This window comes from Pocillopora damicornis, chromosome 11, assembly GCF_964200805.1.
Source record: "Pocillopora damicornis chromosome 11, jaPocDami1.2, whole genome shotgun sequence".
NCBI lineage: Eukaryota > Metazoa > Cnidaria > Anthozoa > Scleractinia > Pocilloporidae > Pocillopora > Pocillopora damicornis.
This window is the reverse complement of record NC_142680.1, coordinates 17,289,718-17,316,895: the sequence shown is the minus strand read 5'-3', so window position 1 is coordinate 17,316,895 and position 27,178 is coordinate 17,289,718. Positions and strand designations below refer to the sequence as shown.

The 27,178-nt window shown below is 38.4% G+C and overlaps 3 protein-coding genes and 2 pseudogenes across 4 annotated transcripts; 4 read left to right on the top strand and 1 right to left on the bottom strand.

Annotated features, from left to right (window-relative positions):
• The first annotated feature begins 468 nt into the window (after positions 1 to 468).
• On the top strand, positions 469 to 3,015 carry LOC113668954 (uncharacterized). Its single transcript, XM_027184931.2, has 3 exons — positions 469 to 844; positions 1,245 to 1,703; positions 2,523 to 3,015. Exons 1-3 carry the CDS (start codon positions 601 to 603, stop codon positions 2,834 to 2,836), a joined length of 1,017 nt encoding a protein of 338 aa, XP_027040732.2. The 5' UTR covers positions 469 to 600; the 3' UTR covers positions 2,837 to 3,015.
• Positions 3,016 to 4,382: 1,367 nt separating this feature from the next.
• LOC113668913 (uncharacterized) lies at positions 4,383 to 8,309 on the top strand. Its single transcript, XM_027184887.2, has 3 exons — positions 4,383 to 4,693; positions 5,655 to 6,113; positions 7,654 to 8,309. Exons 1-3 carry the CDS (start codon positions 4,435 to 4,437, stop codon positions 7,962 to 7,964), a joined length of 1,029 nt encoding a protein of 342 aa, XP_027040688.2. The 5' UTR covers positions 4,383 to 4,434; the 3' UTR covers positions 7,965 to 8,309.
• A 966-nt stretch (positions 8,310 to 9,275) lies between these two features.
• LOC113668914 (uncharacterized) lies at positions 9,276 to 15,383 on the top strand. The gene is made up of 3 exons (XM_027184890.2): positions 9,276 to 9,605; positions 13,556 to 14,008; positions 14,327 to 15,383. The coding sequence occupies exons 1-3, from the start codon at positions 9,356 to 9,358 to the stop codon at positions 14,641 to 14,643; spliced, it is 1,020 nt and encodes a 339-aa protein (XP_027040691.2). The 5' UTR covers positions 9,276 to 9,355; the 3' UTR covers positions 14,644 to 15,383.
• LOC149037874 (uncharacterized) lies at positions 14,999 to 19,723 on the top strand (annotated as a pseudogene).
• Positions 19,724 to 21,751: 2,028 nt separating this feature from the next.
• Positions 21,752 to 26,403, bottom strand: LOC149037873 (uncharacterized; annotated as a pseudogene). The gene is made up of 2 exons (XR_016180841.1): positions 26,063 to 26,403; positions 21,752 to 25,828 (listed from the first exon to the last, which is right to left on the bottom strand). The product of XR_016180841.1 is annotated as an uncharacterized LOC149037873 (transcript).
• Between the last annotated feature and the right edge of the window lie 775 nt (positions 26,404 to 27,178).

Genomic DNA, 27,178 nt, shown 5'->3' with positions numbered 1-27,178 from the left:
ATTCTTTCGTGAATTTTGATTGGCTAGGCTTCTTTGCGAACGGTGCTGCGAAGCTATTAAATCTAGTTTCGTAAGCGCGATGCTAATCGAACATCGTCCTCTTCTTGCCAAAAATCACTCGTAATCTTTTTCTATATTCTTGGAGCATAGCATACATTTAGACTCGGAGCTGGTTGCAAAATTTACCTGAAAAATATAAGTTGAATTCGCTACAATGTTGTTGTTTATCTCGATAAACTTTCGCGCTAACACATGGCACTTCGCAAAAAACATCATCAAGTTATATAATTATGCATAACACTATTAGTGACGGGTTTGCGTAGACCTTCTCTCGCTTCCATTTTACCTTGGGGGGGGGGGGAGGGTAATACTACACGTAGACTAAATGTCCAGTTGTTTCTGAGAAATCGAAATACCGAGAATTAATCAAAACCTCGTGCAATTTCCGCGAAATATGAAGACAAAGAATCTTTTGTTAATTCTTGGAACTCTTTGCATTTTGTACTTGTCTAAGTCTCGTTGGAGAGCGTTGAAATAATTTCTACCCGCATCAAAGTTTCGAAGAAAAGTGACTCGCATAAAGGTGTGAAAGAGTCTGAGATGTCTTTCTCTCGCAGTTCAAAGGAAGATTTGCGGAACGACGTAGCTCTAGACGAAGTAAACAGGCACATTACTGATGCGTTCAGTATTTTGAGGCGCGAGATAAGCAAAGTTCGCAAAGAAAAGGAAGCCTTTGAGGAGGTTGCAAAGAAACTGGAACACGTTCATTTCTCGACGATGCTGAAGCTCAGTGTGGGTGGTCATCTCTTTTCGACCAGTTTGGAAACCATGAATAAAGATCCAGGTACTTAGGAATTAGCCAACGCATTTGTTATGTAATCAGAGGCCTGATCTAAGATCTTGTTATCAAAATATAATTATCACCTGCATGCTTCTATGACATCGGTTCGGCCTTAATCAAAGGAATATTTCGTTCTCTGTTATAAGATATACTTTATGGTCATTTTTGATTTTAAATAGTCTTAGAAACAAGTATGATGGTGTTATTTCACTCTCTGCCATTTCTTTAATTGAAGGTAATCTAAGATTAACAACTCAGAGCGATCATAATTCGCGGATCGAATGAGATTTTTCTATTATCTAATAAATAAAACACCCCTGAAATATTCTAAAACTTGAAGCTTTGTTCAAATTTACGATGAAAGAGGCATTAAGAGAGGGTTTTTTTTATCGTGTTTTTCTAGGTTCTATGTTACACGCCATGTTTTCAGGAAGATTTGACACAAAACCCGGCGAGGATGGAACCTACTTCATTGATCGAGATGGAACCCACTTCCGGTATATCCTGAATTATCTGCGCACCGGAAAACTCGTGTTACCAGACGATGCAGTCGTTCGCAAGGAGTTACTGAGCGAGGCAGAATTCTATCAAATCGAAGGGATACTCAGCGAGCTGAAAGCACAACCTTTTCAGGATTCTGTGATCCTTTCCTTAGAGCAACGCCAAATCTTGATTGACTGGTTGAGGGAAACGCTTGAGAGCGCAAGTGACGACTACGTTTTGTTATACCGCGCCACCCGGAATGGCTGGAATGCTTCCAATTTTCACTACTGTTGCGACCGAAAGGGGCCAACAGTAACAGTGATAAAGAGTGGAAATTACATCTTTGGAGGATACACTGAGGAACAGTGGTACCAACCCGGTAAGTTTTAACACTTCTTGCCAACCCTATTAACTACAGGTTTATAGCGACTTATTTCCTGTTCCATGAGGCCTGAGCTGTGTGCTTTGGAATACCTCCAGGCGCGTGAAGGAAATCGGGAACGAGAAGACCCATAATCCCTTGCTTTTCCAAATTGTAACCAGTCTCCCCCCGCTTTTAACCTCGTTCTCCTTAATTTGCTCTTCTTAAACAAAGGACGTTGCTTCAAACAGTATTCAGTTTATGAAGTAGACAAAACATCTTTCCATGTATGGGAGTATGCAGTTAAGTATGGTCCAGACAGTAAATTGAGGAACTGGGTACAGTGAAGGAGGACAAAAGTTTTTCAAACGCTTTTCCCAGTGAAGTTGTACAATGTAACCTCTCAAGAACGGTGCACAGAATTGTTGTTAAAATCAAGATCCACGCAGCAATTCAAGAAAATCTCACTAAAAGATGTGAGTTTTTTGAAGATGTTAGTCATTTGTTAAGAGCGGGAAAGCAGAAATAAATCAGAGTTTCATGTGCAGGCTCGAACTATAGATCCGTCAGTTTTGTTGCAGCTTAATTAGGCTAACACACTAGTTAGTGATAAAGGCCATAAGACAGTTTATTATAAAGTCTGGATATAACGCGCGCTACCATTGGTTGAAAGAGCGAGTTTTATTAGAGTACAAAGCATAGAGCCCTACTTCTTTCGTGCTCTAGCCGCTTCCTGCGTGCTTTCTCTGTTTGATAATTTTACATTTTTTTAATAATCAGCGTCGGGGTTTTAGGAAACACTGCTTGGTTCACTTACCTTTTGTTGTTTTTGTTCAGCAAGCGGACCCAGTTACAAAAAAGCTCCTAAATCTTTCCTGTTCAGCCTTGTCAACCTAAATGGTTTACCACCTTCAAAACTACCACTGATAACTGGAAAAGAGGGGAATGCAATCTACTGTAACAATGGAAATGGGCCTACGTTTGGAAGTGGCCACGACCTTCGTATTGTCAACGCGCCAAATTCCAACAACTGCTCTGTCAGCCTGAATAGCTCGTACCAGTGTCCTACTGGGCAGAATGCTGCCACCTTTCTGCAGGGGAACCAGAATTTTACCATCGGTGAGATGGAAGTTTTTGGATTTCAGAAGTAAGAGATGTTTTTGAGCTTTGTAGCTGCACTGATCGACTCAGATTTTGAAGCGATTTTGTCTTGTTCATAGTCAATTTCATAAGGAGAATACTTGTTCAGTTAATCGAGATTTATGTAGGGTTTGATTTGTAACACACTGAGACTGATTCATGAATCATCAAAATAAACTTTTGTAGAAAATGTTGTATTTCTTGTATAAAGTAAACACTTGATTGAATTTGCTTAATCAGGTTTTGAGAATTATACATAAGCGAGTTCTATTTTTCTCTTCTTTCGTGAACATTAGGAAAATACATTACTTCGTCCCTAAAAAGGGTATGACTATCCGATATTATAAAGTGTTCAGAGAAATGCGCGCGCTATGATTGGTCTGAACGAGTTCGTCATATTTCCATAATGCACGCGCCTTATGTCACACGAGTGCACTGTTTAGATATAATGCACGCAGCCTACGTCATCGGTACGAGTGCGCGCAATTCACAATACATTTTATGAAAGAAAGAAATAAACTTGTTCCTCGAGCAGTGCGAGAGGCACTCGCCTTCGGCTCGTGCTTCTCCGCACTTCTCTCGTGTTCTTAAAAATTCCCAAGTGCTTATATAACTCAATATTTTATTTCTTTACTAAAGACCACTCTTATTATGGTTAAGACCATCATCTTAAGATGACATGAACAATCTCTACAAGCACGTGAAGCGATAGAATTATACGGCACTCTTTTGTTTCAATTCATGGCGTCGCAAGGCCAATTCATGTAATATTCTTTTCATTTTGAAGAGAGCAAAAACAGTCCAGGATAGTTATCAAGTTTGATAACCCAGGCCAAAACAAAACAGTAACCAATCGCTGCTTAGATTCACATTCACGCGACATTATTGAGGCTACAATAATATACTCAAAATGACGTCCGAAGCCCGAACCACACTGAGTTTACTAAACCGATTGTTTACGACTGTAACTTGTGATTGTTGCTTAAATTGTACAGATGGAAAGATAAAATGTTTGGACCGTTATTAGATTTAAAAAAATGGCTCCTCCCCTTTTTTTCTCTTAGTCTCATTAATTTTTATTCGGATTGCTTTGCTTTCTTGGCGGACGGCGAAGCCCCTGGGTTTTTCAGCGCTCGTCTCGTTACGTACCAACCATATATATCGGTGCGAAAGAAAAAAAAAGTTTATTTTCACTGATACTGCTACTTCACTAGTGAATCGTCCAAATAACAAACGGCTGCAGCCCATTCCAACCCATAGGCGGAAAAGAGGATGAAATCGTGGCGGATTTCCAGCGCGACACCGTTTAAATGGGAGGGTTGCCATGAACGAAAGTCTCTCGAAACATGTAAGAAGTTAGAAAATCCATTCTGCTAGGCACTTATATTACGTTCTTCCACGGCTGCATCCACTCATTCATCGTCCATTTCTGATTTGACCAGTGAAAGCCTTCTCTCTGCATCTCCGAGATATTCTACGCTTCAACCGAACACCAAGCCTCAGGCTGCTCTCATCAGAGGGACATAACAACGCACGAGCAACTTCCGCTTCCGGCAAATCTCGCTTTGGTGTGCGTGACTTTCCTAGAAACATATCATTTGTTCTAAAGATGTCTTCGTCCGATTTAACTTCGCACAACTCCGAAGACGACTTATCTGACTACGATGAAGCTTTGGATGAAGTGAACAAACGCATCAACGAAGCTTTCGATATCTTGAAGCGCGAGACGAGAAAAGCACGCAAGGAAAAGCGATCTCTCGATAAGGTCGCAAAGAAGCTGGAACACGTTCATTTCTCGACGATGGTGCAACTTAACGTCGGTGGTCACCTATTTTCGACCAGTGTGGCAACACTGAGTAGAGATCCAGGTAAGGACTTTATTAAAACTGTCTCGGTAAGATTTTTTGCACAGCCTCTTACCATTCTAAAACAAACCGTGGTCCCAAAGGCCATGAATTTCGCTATTTTCGCTATTGCTTTCCACATCCAAGATCTGTGTGTACAATGAAGTGTGCGGCCGTGAAGAAATTTAGTTACCACTATCTGTAACTGCACACCCACCCCTCTTTGGTTAGGGGAGAGGGAGGGGGGTAGGTGTGTGCAGTTACTCGGATAATGACACTGATGTAGTTATTGTTGTGCCTTTGAATCTTTCCATCCAAGTACTGTATGCATAATGACCTATGGGTTAAGCAGAAATCTTGTCTTGCCACTCTGTTGAGTTTATTTAATTGTAGACTAGTAAAAGGTCCCTTAAAAAAACATATTCTAAGCCATCCCTTCCCCCATGAGAAATGAATCATAATTTAAGAGAATTATTAATTATAAATAAGTGATTATGTTTTAATTATTAATAACTACATAATTTAGGTGAATTGAATCCCAATAAAGTGGGGCAGGAATTAAGATTGAATTTCCTTCTCCAACTTTAGTATTATTCAGGAATGTTATTGTATGTAGTGGGAAACATCAAGTTTTTAAAATGATGGACCTTATTAAAAAGCAGCAATTTTTATCTCTGTATTGTTTTGGTTTGTTTGTATGTGCTTGGTCATAACACAGTAAACATCCTGAAATATTAAAGCCTTCTTAATTTTTTTCATTCTTTTTGACCCAAGAGTGACCAGCATTTAATTTCTCCCTACAGTAATTACCTGAATCGTTAATTAAGATCTTGAGAATAAAGGAAATGATTGTCAATGTAAAAAGCTTTGATTGTTATAGTAATTCTCCTTGAGGGACTGAAGGAAATATATAGAGAAGAGTGTAGAGAATGAGGATACTGAGTTAGAATGAAAAGAGTTAAATCTTTTCCCCTTTCAACCATAGGTTCCATGTTACATGCCATGTTTTCTGGAAGATTCAACACAAAGCCCAGTGAGGATGGATCTTACTTCATTGATCGAGATGGAACCCACTTCCGTTACATCCTGAACTATCTTCGCAGTGGGCAGCTTGTTTTGCCCGAAGACAAGATTGTTCGCAAGGAGCTGCTTAACGAAGCAGAATTTTATCAAGTTCAGGGAATTATTGATGAGCTTAAAGGAAAACCTTTTAAGGACACGTTGATCTTGTCATCAGTTCAACGGCAAACCTTGATCAACTGGTTGAAGGATACAATGACAAATGCTAGCAACGACTATGTCTTGCTGTATAGGGCTTCACGCAATGGCTGGAATGCGTCCAACTTTCATGCCTGTTGTGATAACAAGGGACCAACAGTTACAGTGGTCAAGAGTGGAAATTTTATATTTGGAGGATATACAGATCAACAATGGGAGTCTCATGGTAGGTCTCTACTAACCCTGTGGTAAAAAAGAACATGTAAAGTAGAAAGGTGACTGTTTTTGCTGTGAAGGTATCTTTCATAGGTGCATAAACACAAATTTGACAATATCATTGTAAATTGCTTTTAGCTGATGTCTCTTGATAAAAAATAGAATTAATTTTGGTTTAACCCCTTCTCTCACAACATTTTATTAGTAATTCTCCTTACTGTCTGTATGTAATTGTTATGTTGTTATTTTGGACAGTGTGATATTGGATCAACTAATAAAAATCCCCTAAAAAGTATTTTTCATTATTCTCATCACACTTCCGCTTGATATTGCATGGATTAGGTAGGGAGAAATTCTTTCTTGATCACTTGTGGGGGTGAAAGGGTTAAACTAAATGAGCTACACCCAGAATGGTCTCCTATTAAGGGTCACATTTTAAAAGGAAATCTCCTTCTTCTCTAACCCTCTACACCCTAACATCAGTATGCATATTCTCTATAATGGTCCTTATATATTTCTTTGGGTGCTGAAAAAGAGAACTTGCTTAACAATCAAGGACTTCTTTTGCTGGTGATCATTTTCTTTGTTCTCATGACCTTAATGTATGATTGAGGGGTGATATTGTAAGGAGAAATTAGATGCTTGGCACACTTTGGGGTTAAAGGGGATCTCATTAACTTAGCTTATTTAGATTCCTTGGATTAACATTCAGAGGAAAATTATGCTAAAAGCTCACTACATAATAATTATAACCAAAATAGTGATGATGTTAATGATAGTGATAATTAATAATTATAATGATAATAATTCTGATGCATAATTAATTCTTAATTAATGCTAGAAGAGAAAAAATTACATCAGCTTAGAAAATCTTGATGGAGGACAATTTACATTATCAACTCAGTTGTTAAAACTAAATTACCCTGTTATACTCTCCCACCAATGTAGCACCACAGTTTCTTTAGGAACTTACCCCCTTAAAACTTTTGACAGACTCATAGGACCTCAGTGCCACAAATTAAGATATGATGTTTGACCTCCTTACTTTTCCATCACATTCAAGTCTCCTATATACCTTCCTGATTCTGTTTCATTTGCAGGATCTATACAATCACAGTGAGGGTATCATTGTGTTGTTTACGAACCCACACCTCCAACTCTTGAAAAATTTCAGCCTAGGTTTATATCAATACCTTTCTTTTAAAATTTTTTGTATTTATATCACGTCATCCCCTTTCCAATTTCCATCAAGTCATTGTATTAATTTTTTAGGGGAGGGTGTTCATTTGTTATAGAACTTTGAGGTCTTGTATCCCCTTCGGCAAGAAAGGTCAAACAATGTTTGTGTTGACTATTATGATGGACTAGTGGTTTTATTAATAATAACTAACAGTCTTGAGGCAATTTCTCTTGATTCCACTCCATTTTGTTCCCTGTCTCTTTAATGTTATAAAGAAATATTAGATTATTCACTCTTCAACGGAACAAGAAGCAACTGATTTCCTATAAACACAACTTTTTTTTTTATTTTATTTTATTTTTTATAACAGCTTCAGGAGTATACAGAGAGGCTTCGGCCTCCTTCCTCTTCAGTCTTGTCAACCATAGTGGCCTGCCACCAACAAAGATGGCTTTGAAAGATGGAAGAGAAGGATATGCCATCTACTGTCATGGTGGTCATGGCCCAACATTTGGAGGTGGAGCTGATCTTCGCTTTCCTCATGCGCCAAATTCCAGCACCTGCTATGTGAACCTGAACAACACTTATGAATGCCCTGTAGGTCAGAATGCTACTACATTTTTTACAGGAGCTCAGACATTTACCATCCAAGAAATGGAAGTTTTTGGTTTTGAAAAGTAAGAGACTGCCTAGGCTATTCACTCCAAGTAGTGACCAAAAAGGAATTTCTCTTTAAATTGTAGATACATTTGTGAGCATAAAGGTGTTGAGAAGATGGTGAAAATATCAGTTGTGGGCAACTGTTTGAATGTATATCAAATTTTCCGAGCCAAGATTATAGGAAATGTATGGTAGACAATGCAGCTAATGGATATGTAGGGCTTGGAAGGGGTTAATGATCATATTAATGAAAAGATAATAGATTTGAGGTGCCATCATTTGTTTGTACCGTATTATGCAAATGAATTGTTCATATCAAAGTTGTTAACCCTCCTTGGGATAAGTAATAAAATATTCAGATGGTCATGCTTGGCACATCTCTCGTTATTTCTCAGGCTTGGTTGTTCAAAGCTGGGTTAAGATAACCCAGGGTAACTGTAAAATTTGATTTCATATCTAAAAGGTTTATAAGAAACTCAGTCAAACTTCTTTTGTCTACAATTTAATGATTAGATGCAGTTAAAAAAAATTATAATTGAGAGAGAAAATTATCCCAAAAAGGCTTTGGATGCAGAAATAAAGAAACCGGGATTAGTTTTTAACCCTGGGTTAACGCTAATCTGCCTTCGAACAACTGTGCCCAGCTGCAAACCTTTTTCTGTGTCGTTCACTGGGTGTATCTTGTTGGGTTAATGACTCGTAGTGAATTCTTCAAGCTCCCACGTGGCTCCATCAGTAAATCGCCCGGCTGGAAGGACTATGGGAGAGAGAAAACCTATCTAAACAAATCAGTTTATCCCCGAATGAAAGTTTACAAAACGTCAGCCTTACTGAAATTATTTGACAAAAGAATTGAAAAACCGAGCTGGTTGAATTGTAATCCGATCGTACTAGAGGTCGGTGCTATTAGGTGCCTTTCGCATAACCTGTTCTTAGTTTACATAGTATTTTTATGATGTAAAATGTAGCAACTAGAGAAGAAAAGGAATGCTCTGGTCCGTTACTGAATTACGTAACTAAAGTTTGCCTTATTGATAACCGTAAAACATATTTGAATGGTAATCTGTGGGAGCCATCCAGGGAATTTTTGCGTGAACGTTTACGAATACTCCATTATTTTATTCACCCCTTTCCCCCCCCCCCCCTCCCCTCCCTTTTGCTAGCTTGCAGAATTTATTCTGAAACTAAAAAGAAACTAAAGCGAAATTATATCATCAAGCACTTGGAGGATGTCTTCTATTCTGTGATGAAAAACAGGCTCTTAACTGTGTCGATGCGAGTACTTCATATCGTGTGACATAGGTTACGTGTTGTGTGACCATTCAAGTAATAAGTTATGCATCGTTTCCGGAAAGATTCCCGGAATCAATTGTTCACGGAAACATTACTTTCTTCAGCGCTAGTGGAGAAAGATGTCTTCACCAAAAGGGCCCGAAGAAGCGTCTGACTTACCCTGCGATGAAGCTTTTGAGGAAGTAAACAAGTACATTAAAGGTGTCTACGACATTCTGAAACAGGAGGCGAATAAAGTTCATAAAGAAAGAGAAGCGTTTGAAGAGGTGGCAAAGAAGCTTGAACATGTCCACTTCTCGAAGATGCTGAAACTTAATGTTGGCGGCCACCTTTTTTCGACAAGTTTGTCGACCATGAATAAAGATCCAGGTAACTTAGATTATGTTTCTTACATTTAAAAATACTTTAAAGGATCTTAAAATTAATTCGAAACATTGTTATGGCGTCACACTGTTCGAATTAGTGTGAACTTCAACTGTAATTGCTTTAAGATTGATCGAAACGATAAAATTGAAGTCTTTTTGGTGAAAAAAGAGCTTGTTGGTCGGGGGAAACTGAAATGAAACGAGGATGGCGAAGGATGATAAAGATTGGTACTGATTTCAATCGACTGAACTGCGAAAGTACGGGCTTATACTATTTTGCGAAACGAAACGAAACGAAACGAAACGAAATCGGGTCAGATGAAATAAAACAAAAGGAATAATGCAGATATATTTTCTAATAAGGTTAAGATAACTTTCACAATGATTTTGGAGTAATCGTTCATTAACAAGAAGAATTTCGCAAAATAGTAATTTTAGGAGAGTTACTATTTTGCGAAATGGACTATTTTCACCCTGCGGTGACAACGTGACCTCTCTCATGTCGCGAAATTACATTTAAACATTACAAATTAGTATATCAACGAAGATTTTGGCCTCCTCTTATTTCTTAAACCGTATTAAAATATATTTCGCAAAATAGTAATTTTAGGAGAGTTACTGTTTTGCGAAATGGACCATTTTCACCCCTGCGGTGACAACGTGACCTCTTTCATGTCACGAGAATACATCTAAACATTACAAATTAGTGTATCAACGAAGATTTTGGCCTCCTCTTATTTCTTAAACCGTATTAAAATGTATTTCGCAAAATAGTAATTTTAGGAGAGTTACTATTTTGCGAAATGGACTATTTTCACCCCGCGGTGACAACGTGACCTCTTTCACGTCACAAAATACATTTAAACATTACAAATTAGTAAATCAACGAACATTTTGGCCTCCTCTTATTTCTTAAACCGTATTAAAATGTATTTCGCAACATAGTAATTTTAGGAGAGTTACTATTTTGCGAAATGGACTATTTTCACCCTGCGGTGACAACGTGACCTCTTTCATGTCACAAAAATACATTTAAACATTTCAAATTAGTATATCACCGAACATTTTGGCCTCCTGTTATTTCTTAAACCGTATCAAAATATATTTCGCAAAATAGTAATTTTAGGAGAGTTGCTATTTTGCGAAATGGACTATTTTTACCCCTGCGGTGACAACGTGACCTCTTTCATGTCACAAAAATACATTTAAACATTGCAAATTAGTATATCACCGAACATCTTGGCCTCCTCTTATTTCTTAAACCGTTTCAAAACTAATTTCGCAAAATAGTAATTTTAGGAGAGTTACTATTTTGCGAAATGGACTATTTTTACCCCTCAATAACTTTCTTTTCGGGTCACAAAAATACGCTTAAACATTTCATTATAGTATATTCTCGAAGGGTTCGGTCACCTCCTCTTTCTCTATCCAGATATAATTAATTTCTCAAAGTAGTAATGTCAGAAAAATTACTGTTTTGCGGAATAGCTAAGCTATTTTCACTCAGCGGTAACGATGTTGTTATTCTCGTGTCATACAATAGGTTTTCGGTAAGTTTCAATTTAAAGCACGATTAAATCTCAAAAGGTCTAAGCTATCTTCACCTATATAAACGTCTTCTAAGTTTATTTCGTGAGGCAGTAATTTTTGAAGAATTATTGTTTTGCAAAATGGACCATAGATGATTTAAATGCCGCCTGAGAAAACTGACTCGTGACAGATGGGGTTTACAGGTCTCACCTTTCCTTGTACGTAAGTGTTTTAATTAGCTGTGGTCTGTACTTCTTCACTGCCTAGCAACAAGGCGGTGTTTTCCTTTCCTCAGCTTCAAATGTTTAAGTAAGAGCCAATTAATAACGTCATCTCAATAAACATGCAACAAGAGGTTTGGGCTAACAGGTTCATTTAATCAAAATCGACAACTGTGTAGTACCGTATTGCGTGACGCCGAAACCAAGTCAAGAGAGCCCCGCTGAAGGCCCAAACCGAGGTTGTGTCCAATTAATGACATGGGAGGGAGCGGAAAGTAAGAGGTAAAAGCTGTTTTTACTAGCGACGGAGCTATTCTAGGGGGAAGTTGGCATGTTCTCCAGAGAGATTTGAAAGACTCCATTTCGTGCGTTTTGAAGGGTGTGCACTGTTTCGGTGCAAAACCAACATGACAGTTTTCCAGTGGCGGCTAAACACGTTTAGACTCTCCGTCTCGTATAGAGAACAGAAGCATATCCATGCCGAAATAGTCGTCCAGCAGTTTTATAATCACAAGTAATACAGTTACTTTGCTTCAAAATTTTTAATAAAAATAATATACATGGAAAAGTTACGCGCTTCTGATTACACCCCCGTCGCACACCTCTTCCTTACGAGCAAGAGATCGTGTTTCGCATTTGCGCAAGTTCCACGTGCTGCAAGAAGTTTGCTTTGTGCTCGCTTTGTGTGCTGCTAAATCAGGCAAGATTATGGCTTTTAAATTTCCTGTTCTTAAGCCCAAGACCATCGACTGTTCAGGTCTTCCAGTTCATGATTTCAAGTGTTTGACAAACAAGGAAATCATTGGTAAGGGCGCTTATGGTGCTGTGTTCACTGCTAACTGGCAGACTGTTCCTGATGCGGGTGGGAAATCCGCCGCTGCGGAGAAAGTCGTCGTTAAGAAATTGCTCGGCGAGGACATATTGGATAAGAAAACGTTTGTAAAGGAAGCAAGAATCATTCAAGAGTTGAAACATCCAAACATTGTGAAGTTCAAGGGAATCTGCAACAATCCCTTCGCCCTTATTCTCGAGTTCCCGCCCGCCGAGTGTAAATAATCCATTTCGCAAAATAAACATTTTCCGGAATTACTACATTCAATTAGTTTAGAAATTACTACATTAAAGAGGTGACCAAGATCTTTGAGAACATACTATAATGTAATGTTTAAATGTATTTTCGTGACATGAAAGAGGTCACGCAAAATAGCAACTCTCCTAAAATTACTATTTTGCGAAATATATTTTAGTACGGTTTAAGAAATGAGAGGAGGCCAAAATGTTCGGTGATATAATAATTTGTAATGTTTAAATGTATTTTCGTGACGTGAAAGAGGTCACGTTGTCAACGCAGGGTGAAAATAGTCCATTTCGCAAAATAGTAACTCTCCTAAAATTACTATTTTGCGAAATACATTTTAATACGGTTTAAGAAATAAGAAGAGGCCAAAATCTTCGTTGATATACTAATTTTTAATGTTTAAATGTATTTTTTTATGACATAAAAGAGGTTACGTTAGTCACCGCTGGGTAAAAATTGTCCATTTCGCAAAATAGTAACTCTCCTAAAATTACTATTTTGCGAAATACATTTTAATACGGTTTAAGAAATAAGAGGAGGCCTAAATCTTGGTTGATATATTAATTTGTAATGTTTAAATGTATTTTCGCGACATGAAAGAGGTCACGTTGTCACCGCAGGGTGAAAAATTCCATTTCGCAAAATAGTAACGCTCCTAAAATTACTATTTTGCGAAATGAATAAAAATCCTTCTTGTTAATGAACGATTACTCCAAATTCCTTGTGAAAGTTTTCTTTACCTTGTTAGAAATGATATCTGCATTTTTTTTTTAGTTTTGTTCTATCTCACCTGATTTCGTTTCGTTTCGTTTCGTTTCGTTTCGCAAAATAGTATAAGCCAAAGTACGAACATGTTGTAGGACATATGGAATTGCACGCTCCATGGATCACTCACATGGGAAATTATATGTCACACACGTACATGCGCGTTGGCTGGACATTAAAATGAAAAAAAAAACTTATTTCGGGAAACGTTGTAAATGCAGAAACGGATGAAGAAAAAAAGCAAAGAAATGTGTTCCATAGAACTAAGTTACCCGTTGTGTTACCTTATCTCAATAATTGCGACATTTTTCGACCTGAATCAAATGTAACTAACGCCATTTTGTGTTCTTATTCATCCAGGTTCCATGTTACATGCCATGTTTTCTGGAAGGTTTGACACAAAACCTGACGAGGATGGAACCTACTTCATTGATCGAGATGGAACCCACTTCCGGTACATCCTGAATTATCTGCGCACGGGGGAGCTTGTCGTCCCCGATGATAAGACTATTCGTCATGAACTGCTGATTGAGGCCAAATTTTATCAAGTGGAAGGAATAATAAAAGCGCTGACACCAACACTCTTTCAGGAATCAGTGATCCTGTCGTTCGATCAACGCCAGACTTTGTCGAACTGGTGTAAAGACGCTACAGATATCACCAACGCCAGAGACAAATTGTTATACCGAGCCTCTCGTGATGGCTGGGCTGCCTCCAACTTTCACTCCTTTTGCGACAACAAAGGGCCAACAGTCACGGTGATAAAGAGCGGAAATTACACATTTGGAGGATATTCTGAAGAACAGTGGGATGGTAAGATTGTAACGAAACATTTTAGTGTCGATTAGTGACTTGTCTCTGTCTCTAACATCGGAAGAGTCTTGACGCAGATCGTATTCCGGCGAATTAGTATTAGAAGTATTGAAGTGAAAGCTTAAAATAATAAAAATTAATCTCGGATTTTTTAAAATTTTTATTTAGGAAACAGAGTAAACATTTTTCAAACCCTGTATTTTTTAAGCAATTTGAAGAAAGACGGTCTGCCAGATTACTCTTAGTTTGTATTAGTTATAAACCCAGTCGTAATTCCACGAGATATGAAGGTGTCTTGATCGCATTTGTATTTTTAAGGCTCTTCAGGGTATAAAAGAGCGCAAAACTCGTTCCTATTCAGTCTCGTCAACCCAAGTGGTCTGTCACCAACAAAAATGTCCTTGAGAGCTGGACAGGAAGGGCAATCTATCTGGTGCAACGGTGCTTTTGGCCCAGTATTTGGAGGTGGCGGTGGCTGTGATCTCGTCATTTCTAATGGATCAAACTCCAAGAATAATGCTGTTAACCTCAACAACGCATATCAGTGTCCATCAGGACAGAATGAAAACACGTTTCTTACAGGAAATCAAAACTTTCTTGTGACTGAACTGGAAGTTTTTGGATTCAACAATTAAAAGCGTTTGTTATTAAGTGACTGGAGCAGATACTATTGTTAACGGCCTTTACTTTTCCGTGTTATGTACTTGAAAACCAATCCATGTGGGTTAAAAATAACATTTCAATCCTTAGTTATAACGAAGTAACAGATTTTCCGCTTTAATAAGTTACTTATTTGTACTTTTTTGACAACTGTGATTATGATGAGTTCAGTGTAGGCCCCGTCATTACATTACGTTTGTTAAAATGTCTTGCACTGTACCAAAGACATCGTAAAAGTACTGCAAGAAGACTGTTACGAATTATAGATAGACATCGTAGGGGGAATAACTTTCCCTTTTGTTGTATTTATTTGGGATTTTGGATATTCTAATGAATCGAATTCACGGTAACTGATTTTATCTCTGGGTAACGCGAGGATTTTCATCCTTTTTATCTTTGTCTTATCTGAGTTTAGCTCTGGTAGTTATACTGGTCACGATGCAATCTTGTATGTAAAGCAGTAAAGAGAGCATTAAGGTGATACACAGTTTTAGTATTTATTCAAGGCTATTTCCTCGATACAAGTCCATTACAAAAGCTTGATTTTGTAACTCAGACCTCTCTTTTGATAATTCAAGATATCATTATAACCAACGCACCAGCCATAAATTTAAGAAGAGTTTTATTTCTTGAGGAATCCATCGAACTCTTCTACTTACACGTAACTGCCAGTGGTTTCCTAATAAAGTGTTACCAGCACAATACATTAAGAAAAGAGCAACTAATTACAAGTTTAGAAATAACATAGGAAAAACGAATAACGTAGGAAATACCAACAGCATAAGAAACACGAGACACTTGACGAAAGGTCAATTTATTCTGACGATTTTGGAATACGGCTGTCACAAGATCCTACTCTCAATTCCATTTTAACTTGAGCTCACACCTTTTATGTATATGATCCGCGCGAAAGTCAAACTCGTGTAAAACAGCCGCGCGGACTGGGGCTCGGAGGGAGATTTGTTTTTACAATCATGCTCAACTTCATCCAACATATAATTACCTTTTTTCGACGACTACGACAAAGGCGACTGTACATGATAATGTTACTGAAAAAGAGAGCATCTACCATAACCTGTGGTTCCCAACGACTGATATCGAAATTTTAACCAACCGACATGTTAATGGGGGCGGGAAGGGTGAGGTCCCTCATACCAGAGTTTCAAGGGTGAGATGTTATGGGGGCGGGGAGGGTGAGATCTCTCACCTTAGAGGTTCAAGGGTGAGATGTTAATGGATGGGGAGGGGGGGATCCCTACCTGGGAGATCCCTAACCCTAGAGGTTCAAGATTTACTTGGACAATTTAAGCTGGATTCAAGTGACGAAGTCATTCCTAACCATTGTTCTACGATTAATGTGCATACTGAATTTTGATTCATATTCTTTATGACAACTGCACTGTTCATTTCTCTTTCCACCTCGGTTTTCCTTTCAATGATATATATAAAACGAAAAACAAATTAAAACAGAACTCCACAAGCACATTGATGAATTCCACGACATTGTGAGGCAGGAGACGAACAAGCTTCGCAAGGAGTAGGAAGCTTTTGACGAGGTGGTGAAGAAGCTCGAACATGTTTAATTCTCAGAGGTGTTGAAACTGAATGTCGGCGGTCATATGTTCACGACAAGTCTAGAGACAATGACTAAATATCCAGGTATTTAACCGTTACTTAGAATAGTAGAAAGAGATGTCTGTTTAATGAATTCGATGGGTCTGAGAAGTTGTGGTGATTCGCAAACGAAGGACTCAATCTTCCGCTCGTAATCCAAGGTATCTATAATTTATGTGAGAAACCAGCTGTTTTGCATTTGTCAGTTATGGAAATTGACAGGAAAGATTCGGTGAAGGAAACTGTCTGTGTTCGATTATTTGGTAGGGCAGACAAACGCTTAAGGGGTAAAGACAAACTAACCCGAGAAATTTTATATGATTCTTGACGGAAGCTGACACTTTCACTGTTAAAATTAAGGAATCCCTCATTCACGTGCAAATTAAAGACTCTTCATTGGAAATGCGCCACTAAACTTTTGAAATATCCAGTTTGAAATGCCTTGTCTTACGAATTCCGCAAGAACGGTAAAGATCAACGTTACGGTTACGGTAAAGATCAACTTTTTCTGAGAACAGAACAATGAAACTACGTTTATCCCTTCACAATATAAAATCAGACTTTTTCTTCTCGAAAAATCTCGGCATACAGTTCCATCATTTATAACTCGTGAATTAAGCGCATGCGCAAGAGCGAGTTGTAGATATGATGCAGAGAATGGTACTCGCTCGCTGACTCGATTAGTCGATTCCTGTAAACCTTTTTTCGATTTTAGGCTTTTGAGTGCATTTGATAGTTTTTGGCGAGTAATAAACAAACGAAACGGCGACCTTTGTTGCTAAGAATAGTGGTAGGTGAAAAAGAAGCCAATGATAATCTTAAAATAGTTTTTTTTTTTTCGTTTTAATTTCAACAGGCGGCGCCAGCGACTGGCAGGCGTGCGAGGATTCACACTGAAATAAGAGAACCACCTTCGTTTTTCATAAAATTGTAATTTACAATTCTTGAATTTGAAAACAATCTTAAGATTTACTAAAAATATCTCTTACTCCGAAGCACTCGGAGTTTATAGGAGTTCAAAAGCTTTTTCTGTTATGGTGTGAGATTGGGGACAAAATCGATCATTACATTTCGTATCGTGTGTTTTTTCTGTGTGAAGCAACAAAAAGTGCCGGCGACTGACGAAACTACAGGTTAACACGAAAATCAAATAACACCTAGGCAAATAATTTTGGCTGCCGATTTTCAGTGAATTTTTAAAGAACAGTTTTCTTTTAAGTTTAACAATTCAAGACAATTTGAAGATTCAAAGTAAATATTACGTACTAAAATGCGAAAGTTATGCACCACAAAGTTGATAAATAGGCCTGAAATGAAATTCTATCTTGTTCTTGATGACGCGTTGCCTAGCACGACCAAAATTTACCCACGCGGAAATCCAAAATGACGGTGGCAGTCTGGGCTTAGTTATATCATTCAAAACTCGTTTCCGTTTGTCTCATTTGATAAAGAGGGAATCATTAATTTTTTCATTAAGACAAAATTGCCTTGATTTTCCAATGTTTACAATGATAGACAGAAAATTTCACTTTTCACCCACATTTACTTCCAACCTTTTCTTTTGAACCAGAAACAAAAATGATATATGTTTAAAACACATAACATCATCCACCCTTGTCAAATGTAATAGCATGATCATTTCAATTGTAATGCTTTCTTATCCCAACGTTACTTTGTTTCTTTGCTACATTAGCGAACACTGAACTACTGCTCGTACTCTAAATATGACAATCAACAACAAAATTCCCTAAACCAGACAACATTAGACATAATCCATAGAATCATGTAAGTCATCTGTCAATTCACGAGTTTGCTCACCGAGCACTTTGATTTCTCATAAAGCGAACGCGTTCGTTATAATTCGATTTTAACTTAAATGCGTAGATGTAGGTGTCTCAGATGAAAATTGTTAAGGAACCGAGATATCTTCACAATGTTTAAACGCAGTAAAGACAGAAGGGGAATTTTTTAACCACCCCTACCTCTCTCTTGAACCACAGTGGGAGTGCCATTCGACATGCACTCCCGAATACAAGCATGTATTTGATTTCATGGCAAAATATATTTTTGCTCCTTATCGCAGGTTCCATGTTGCACGCCATGTTTTCAGGCAGATTTGACACAAAACCTGGCAAGGATGGACCGTACTTCATTGATCGAGATGGAACCCACTTTCGTTACATCCTCAATTATCTACGCACGGGGGAGCTTATCGTCCCAAACGATTATATCATTCGCAGAGAACTGCTGGCAGAAGCCAAATATTATCATCTTGAAGAAATGATAAACGAAATGGAACGAATGCCATCCGCAGATCCAATCCCGACTGTAGTTCAACCGTTCAAAGATTCAGTGATTCTCTCGTTCTCGGCTTTCTAACAGCGATGAGCTTTTGATGTACCGAGCTTCTAAGGATGATTGGGTCTCTTCCAATTTTCATTCCTATTGTGATAACAAAGGGCCAACAGCTACAGTGATCAAGAGTGAAAATAACATATTTGGAGGATATACCGAACAAAGTTGGGATAGTAAGTTCTTAACACTGACCTAGTTCTCTTCTGTCAGTTGTTCTCTAATTCTTTTCGGAAGATTACGACAAGGATACTCAATAATTAATGAAGGATTTGAAGCAGATCAAAATTTTTACCTCAAAAATAATTAGCAGATAGAATCCATTTTGTTTTGTGTCTGTTCGGTCACAGAGAACATCAAAATGAGTTAATAACAGGCAAATGGCAAACGACCTATTGTGTTTCCAAATCAAACACGTCATACTGCGTAAAACAAGCACGTGCCTGCGCATGCTTAAACATTTATAGCTTTCATTTGTTTCGAGTGTGACAAATGGTCTAGTGTCGCGACTCGCGCCTAGCGAAAATTATGACCACCATCTTTGATTTTAATGGCAGCGGAATGCTGGGGAGAAAAGAAATGGAGAGAGGTGGGGATTGGGAACCGACGACTCTTACTCCATATCAAACACGGCCGTATGAGTAAGAGACCCCACGCTTCTTTATGTTAACTCACCCAAATGAGACGCCTACATTGCAGGGTAATAGAGCAATGGAATTTTAAAATTGTCAAATTGTGTAGCCATTAACTTTAACTGGTTGTCTTGTTTTTTACTTAGGTAGTGGATCATGGAAAACAGCACAAAACTCGTTTCTGTTCAGTCTTGTCAACCTGAGTGGTATTTCACCAACAAAGATGCCTTTAAAGAGTGGACAAGAAGGATATGCTATGTATTGTTAAAGTAGTTATGGACCAAAATTTGGAGGTCAAAATTATAGTGACCTCTATATTTGCAATGCACCAAACTCCAACAACTGCTCAACATATTTGAATAGCGCTTACCAATGTCCATCAGGACAAAATCCTAAGGTATTTTTAACAGGAAGTCAGTATTTCATGGTGAGTGAAATGGAAGTTTATAGGTTATAGATGTAAAACAGGTTTTTTCCTCGACTGAACTGAGAATAATTTGTAAACTACTGCCTCTCTTTCATTTTATTTTACAAGTTGAAAAAAATCAAATTTGTGGAAAATAATAATGAAAAGGATCGTAATGTATGTTTGTTTAGTTTGCTGAATTGCTGAGTTTTTGAAATAATTTTTTAAAATCCTGAATATTGAGTCCTTTCCTCTGTCTATAACGTAGATGACAGTGTGCAAATATACATGTTTGCACTTTTGACCAAACACAAATGTTTGTAGAACTTGGTGTGTAAAACCATCGATATCAGTTATAAAAAACATCAGAGAGTCTTTCGCATACATTTTTTTGTTACTACCCATTCCTCCTTCCCTTTCTCAAAAGCCCCGGTACTCTGTGTGCACCACAGGTAACTTTTTCGACCGTAATGTAGCAATATTGTCACCCAATACTTCACGTGGTCTTTGTTTTAAACACTCTTTTTTCACATGGCCTATTTTTGAATAAGTAAAGGATTTCAACCTTAAAATCAAGGTTAAACTTTATGAGTTGCTTTAAAATCAAGGTTGTTTTCAAAATGAACTAGAATCCCCTTTTATAACTACTTGAATTTTGATTCATATTCTTTTTGACAACTGCAGTGGTCATTTTTTTTGTCCACCTCAGTTTTTCCTTGCAATGAGATATATGAAACGAAAAAAATTATAACAGCTAGCCTTAAGTCTGCTTCTTAATTCTGCCCAGAAACGTTAAGTAATAAGGAAGGAAAGAAATTTCTCTGCTTTCGTTTGTAAAATCAATCGAGTGAAGCGATTCTGACGGGAGATTATCTAAAAATAATCAAGATGAAACCCGTGGCCTCCTTTCAAACAGCTTTCTTATGTCGACCTCTCCGTCACCTTTTCATCAAACTGAGTTGAAAGTTAAAAACAAGCGAAATTTCGAAACTTTAAGCAAGAGTTAGTTGAAAATAGTCACGGAAAGCCTTGTATAATCACAGGCGGCCCAAGCTCCAGCTGTGAGATGATCATCTTAAGCAATAACAGTCATGGCGGAATTATAAGAGTTTGTATGGGAATGTTTACGACCGCTCTAAGGAATAAAATAATACGTCAAATCCTCAAAAAAAAAACCTCACCTTACTTCCACAGCGTATCGCTTGTTATCTGACCACTTACTTTGATGAAAAGAACGCATTTTAGCGAGTTGTCCATTTCGAGGTTTTCAACGTTCATAAGAAAAGCCCAAGACTGAACACTCCATTTCCGAACGCCTGAGCTGAGAAGCGAAAAATCCAAGCTCAAAATGACCGGGCGACCACAAATCCAACGCAGAATCCAAGCACATATACTGTAGTTTCATTCCAATTCACTAAAAGCTCAATCTTCCCCGTGCAACCGACACTTAGCCGCAGTTTGCTTCAAAAATTTCCAGTTTAGAGGTTTCTAACAGCCCGCGGCCACATCAACCTTGACACACGACCGTTGAAAATCAGCTTGGTAACCCTACCTCCTTTTCAAACTGAGCCTTGCCGGGGACCATACCGTCAGTTATCGTCAATAAATTGTTTTAGAACCACGGGTCCCCTCAGTAGAAATCGATCAAGAGGCTATTGTTTCGATCGGCTTCAGGTTGATATGTCATAACGTGGGAAGGGCTGTGCATGTCCAATATCTGTGAAGACTTTTTTCTCAGTTAGCTCTCTCAACCTTTTTTCTGCACGGCCAGCTGGTTGTGTCTAATTAGACACAACCAGCTGGGTGGAGAGTTTCGTGCGCTCCTCTCAGTGCTTGTTTATTTTTGCGTCCCGAGGAGAGGTGCATTGCAGATTGCCCATACTTCGGTCTTACCCTTTGGTACCTCGGCAATGATATGCTCGTATCGTTTTTATTTTTATGCTTTATGGTTCCTGCTTTTTTTTTTTATTTGATACGTGCACTGAGCTGTTAAATAGGTCTCAAACCTGGAGGCCAGACCCATTTCGGTTGTCGGCTGTAACCACCAGAGGACTGTGTCTGTATTCAAGCAGGGATTTACTTTTCTCTTTTCTCTGGCACACTTGACATTCAAAGTCAAAGGAATGCAAAACAACTATATCCAAGTTGGAGAGTATCTGCTTCTTAACTGAACAACATCAAAAAATTATGGCATTAGCAGAACTGAATGGTGACTGAAGCTTCCAGAGCCTAACTTGAGAGGGGCCACCAGAAGTAACTGTCTATGTTATATCAGTCAAACATCAATTATCTCTGATACATACTGGTTGTAAGGTTTTAAAAATGTCAAGTTTTTCAGTAAGTGGAATCTCAATACCTAGCACAAGCTGCAAATGTCAAAATCCGTACATTGCCAGGCTCCAGGAAGATGTAAGTGGGTATAGACATTTCAACTCTTTCAAGAACAAACTCTCTCTCTCTTTATTGTTATTTTTTGTTTGAGACTCTCTCTACAAACATACTGGTTATAAGGTTTTAAGAATGTCAGGGTTTCAGTAAGTGGAATCTCAATACCTAGCATAGGCTGCAAAGGTCAAAGTTCATATATTGCCAGGCCTCAGGAAGATGTGGATAGGTTATGACCACATTCATTTCTCTAAACCTAGATATTTTGTTCCAATTTATTTTGTTTAGTATTTTTTTTGAAGTTTGGTACAGACTGCAATTGACAACTTTCTGAGTAATTTTTTTGAGACAGTCTTAATCTCTGGTCAATTTAGTTTCTTTCCTATACACAGACTCTCTGGAGTCGCAGTCTTTTAATCAGAAGAATATTTCATTTGTTATTATGAATCTACCTGTTCACAGATGAATTTCAGAAAACAATATTTTAACTTGTATACTATGTGCCCCTATCTACCCATTTCACCCCCTAAGATCTCAGTATTATTTTTCTAAATTCCTTTCATACAGTTTTTTTGATATATTTGTGAGAATATTGATGTATTGCTAGTGTGTTAGGGAGAGTTGCTTATTAACCAGTCCTTGAAGTAAAAGGGTTGGGAACTCCACGTGTTGGGCTTCCAACTGAAACAAAGGCCTCATTTCACTTTATTGTAATAGAATGTAATTATAAACTGACTATACCTTGCCAAGATCACATTTTGTTCTCTTTTGTACTGGAAAGCATACTACTTGTTTATACAGAATCTACTTGTTCATAAAAGATGGAAGCTGGAACCTTAAGTGGAATCTTTTGAGGGAGATCACAGTTAATCAAAAAGCAATCTTAACTGTATGGAATTATTGGATATTTACTTAGTAACCAGCTGAACGTTAGAAATACATTCGAACATTCTTATTACCACAAACTTTTAAAAGCAATTAGGACTTTCCTCTGTGTAAAGATACTTACTATTTCTAATACGATGCTCCATTTACGTTTTGATTCAGGGATGATTGTGAATGCCTGTGTGCGATATTTTTACAAGAACACATTCCTTGTTATTTGTGCAACAGCAATTGTTTGTTGCCCCTCCAGCTCAAGTTCAGCAGAGGCAAACCTGGAAAATACCCTCTGGAGTGGCATAAACGATGCTGGCCCCCCTGGATGGAATTTATTTTTATAGATTTTAATTGGGTTTGCAAAATAAGATTCCTCATGGGCTAAAAACCATCTTACACATGCAAGACATGTTCCTCTCCAAGCTTGATTGAATGTGTAAAATAGTACTGGACGATGCCTGGAGATAAAACAAACGCGTCTTGAAGGACTTGTCCATTCTTTGCTGGCCAGGATGCTAGTATCTTGGCAGAACGTATTCCTCTTGGTTGCATTTTGGACCCATACGTAGTTGACCAGATTTTAAACGAGCTAAATTTATATATAGTTTCTGCGAGATTACTCTCTTCAATTCGCCTCTCTGGGTACATCACTCTATAGACGGCGGTCAGTAATTTCAAATCATCGGTATCAAAAGAAACGAGCTTGAAGCATGACGAAACATTAATCCCCGATTTATTCATCCAGTTTATTTCACGTAGTGGCACATTCGTAGCAACATTATAAAATTCGTAGACCGTCGGCCAGTCGGAAGGGGAAACATCTTTATCATCTGAGGTTGTACTTTCTTCAGGTGAACAAAATTTAAGGAAATCTCCTTGAAACTCGTTTGGTAGTGTCATGTCCTTTAGGAATCTTGTCAGTATGAATTTTCTCATGATTTGGAGTTCGATGGATCTTTTGTTTGTTGTTGTACTGCCCAGTATGCCATTAAATCTTTCAAAGCTAAAACACCAAAAGCTAGTAACTGGTCCGTGGTCGAGAATAACCTCTTTCAAATGGTTGTGCAAGTGCATATTTGGGGTAATGGCATCTTTTCCATAAAGAGTCTCCACTGATTTGCAAAATTTTAGAATCAATCCGTTGGCAATATCAAGGTCTGTTTTCGTAATAGCGGACTGGCACAAATATTTACATGCTAACACAAATGTCTGCCAGCACCGGAAATGTTCCTCTGGTAGAATACCTTGAAGGCAGAAAATAGAGTAAATGAGTGTCCAGTTCTTCCACTGCTCTGCTGTATATGAACCACAATTACTGGTTATCCTCATCGGTAATCGTCCGATGTCACTAGGAACCTCGACTGATTTTATCCTTTCCTCGATTTCGCTCAGTTGGCTGGGCGAAAAAAGTTTTGAGTCTGTCCATAGTTTAAACATTCTTTTGGCAGTTCCGAGAAAGAGATTGTGCATAGGATCAACCGTGCAAAATCTAATAACATCAAAGTAATCGAGTCTCAGTAAAATGCTATAGTGGGTGATACCACTTTGTTGCCCTAGCAAATTTTTTCGGGCTTTCGTTTCGCACTGAGTAATTTTAATGGCCATTCGACGATGTTCTTCATTTGTGCGGGGTTTCCATGAGCTTCTGTTGAATCCAGAGTAATCTCTCTTTTCCCCAAAACCACCTAAAAACTTCTTCAAGCAGCGTGAACACCCAAGTTGAGCTGAATGCCCCTTGAATCCGCAGATCTTTCTCGTTGCCGGGACGTCAGAAGATACACACAAAACAGCAGCACGAAACGTTAGGGCAAATCTACTCAGACTGGCTTTGATCTTCACCCCTTTCCACAAGGCTTTCAACTCATCCACAGCTGGCTCAAGAAATTCATTTAGATCTTTGGGTTCTCTGCCCAATGAAGGAACAACGCCTACAATAATGATATTCTCCCATTTGAACCGTTCAGACCTGGGCAGATTTAAAATTGCTAAGTAAAACACTCCAACGGAATAATCCTTGCGGTGTTTCATCGGCTGGAAAAAGTCAAAGTTCAACATAAACCCATAATTTCGTGGGTTACTCAAGAAAGGTGAATCACTGACGTTCTGGAATTCTTTCCATAGATTTCCATCGTAAACATCAGCCAAGGTATTTTCCCCCACTTCTCGTTTTCTCCACAATTCACAATTTATGGGAAAGTCTTTTCTCAAGACCAACTTCTCCAGTTGGTCTATGATGCTGTTGCTGCAGTAGTACTTGATAGGGTAGAAGCAAGTTTTTCCATTTTGAAGAGTAACCTTTGTCACGAGTGTGGCGTCACAAGTTAGTTTTCTTCCTCTGGAGTAATGAGTGTTGCTACATTTTTTTGCCACCTGTCGATTGTTTATCATCGAAATACAGGAGTCGTACTTATACAGTTTTGTACACTTTGGACAAACCACAAACTTATTGAAATCGTCTCTATCAACATTTAGGAATTGCCTCACAAGGTACAAGGATCCCGGAAAGCTCATCGCTAATTTTTCAAAAACCTCATTGGAAATTTCTACGCCAAGAACCCTGAGCCACGAGACAAGGAAATTGAGCAACCAAGCGAGACCATTATCGCTGAGGTGGCAAGTCGCCTGCCAGATTACCAGAAAGTAAACGAACCAGAAAATCAATGAATTTACTTTTTGAAGTGCTGTTTGGTGGCCTTGAGCTTCCGGAAGGGGAGGGGCGTTTTCTATATCTCTCGATATCATCTCAGGCAGCACACCATTCCAGATTTCTTCGTCACAGTCAGAGCTCGAACTGCAACAGTCGCTCTGGTTTTCATCATCGGTACTGTTTAGATCCCCATATTCGTTGTCGCTGGTAGAGTATGCTGCCTCGGATTTCAGCAAGTCCGTTGGCTATATAGAGGAATTTCAGAACGGACAATCTATGTTTCACCTCTCATAAAGTACTCTTAAGAGTTATGTTAATGAAAAAAACAAACAAACGAATGAACGGCGGCATTAAAAAACAACCAAAGATCATTAGTAGATAACATAGCTTTCGCAAAAGTGTCCTGTTTGTTGACTACAAACTTTTACAATTTGCATGATAAAAGTTAATGCACAAACTCCGCGTTCTTCCTTTCTCACCTGCTCAGCTTTTGACCAAGAATTATCAACTTCTGCTTCGATTTCAAGACGCTCTTCCTGAACAAAATCTGTGGGTCCTGTAAGGATTTGGTGTAAAAGATAAAATTAGTTGGCAGTGGTCTATCGCCTCAAGCAACGTTGAATAGCAGTTACGTTCTCTGTATTTAAGGTAACTAACCTTCATCGTCAGATGAACTTGAAATTTCTTGAAACAAATCACGGGAATTTGAAGTCGACCCGAAAGTATCTGTCAAATTCGACTTGTTACGTTTTCGCTCATGCCTTTCGAAAGTTGAACGTGACACGAAGTCATTACAATGAGTGCAGTAAACATATCTTTTCTTGTCATCGCACTCCATGCGTTCTATAAAGGAGATGCGAAAATGAAAACCCGTTGCTTTCAATTCAGATGTTTTGACAAAATTTGCTGCTGCACATGGAACAAAATTTGCTATTCCTGTCCGACGCAAGTGCCGGCTAATTTGTGATGCATTTACTATTGACAGTTCAGATTACAATTAGACTATCTTTAGTGCGTCAATTAAAGATGTCAAAACAGCGAGACTCGTTTAATTCTCACCTCAAAGGTTAATTAAATGTGTATTAATTAAAAACCTTCTTTTGTGCCAAAAAAGAGACCACTTAAAGGATGCTAAAAGATTTACGTTATTAAAGTTCACCTAATGTTCAATTAAAGATTCATGAAAGGTAGCTGTTAGCTTTTGGATATTTCGGTTTACAATTAAAGACGCCTAAAGCTTATGTCAACCTTTAGGGACGCTTTCGGTTTTGCCTAAAGGCACTGAAATAAGAGCATTCGTCCTGTGTAACATGTGCAATGATTGGTGATGAATCTCCTAGGCTCACTTGGGACTCTATCAGTTTATCGCCTGGTTAGAGCAATTTATTTGCGGGAAGTTAAGAAATTTCAGATCTGAGTCCAGAGAATGTTCCCTCCTTTGACCCGTTCGATACGGCTGGGAGACTCTGAAACTGGCGGACAGTCGGGGGTTAATTCGAGACCCAGACCAGACTATAGCTAGGGTCATTAAACAATCAAAAGAACAGCGTTAACCGTCTGCAATTTTCTATGTATGGAAAAGAAAAATTTGGTGG

Coding starts and splice junctions, on each gene's coding strand:
- LOC113668914 (XM_027184890.2), top strand. CDS start 9,356: ATGTCTTCACCAAAAGGGCCCGAAGAAGCGTCTGACTTACCCTGCGAT. Junction 9,606..13,555: donor GACCATGAATAAAGATCCAG/GTAACTTAGATT, acceptor TTATTCATCCAG/GTTCCATGTTACATGCCATG. Junction 14,009..14,326: donor TTCTGAAGAACAGTGGGATG/GTAAGATTGTAA, acceptor TGTATTTTTAAG/GCTCTTCAGGGTATAAAAGA.
- LOC113668954 (XM_027184931.2), top strand. CDS start 601: ATGTCTTTCTCTCGCAGTTCAAAGGAAGATTTGCGGAACGACGTAGCT. Junction 845..1,244: donor AACCATGAATAAAGATCCAG/GTACTTAGGAAT, acceptor GTGTTTTTCTAG/GTTCTATGTTACACGCCATG. Junction 1,704..2,522: donor GGAACAGTGGTACCAACCCG/GTAAGTTTTAAC, acceptor GTTTTTGTTCAG/CAAGCGGACCCAGTTACAAA.
- LOC113668913 (XM_027184887.2), top strand. CDS start 4,435: ATGTCTTCGTCCGATTTAACTTCGCACAACTCCGAAGACGACTTATCT. Junction 4,694..5,654: donor AACACTGAGTAGAGATCCAG/GTAAGGACTTTA, acceptor TTTCAACCATAG/GTTCCATGTTACATGCCATG. Junction 6,114..7,653: donor TCAACAATGGGAGTCTCATG/GTAGGTCTCTAC, acceptor TTTTTATAACAG/CTTCAGGAGTATACAGAGAG.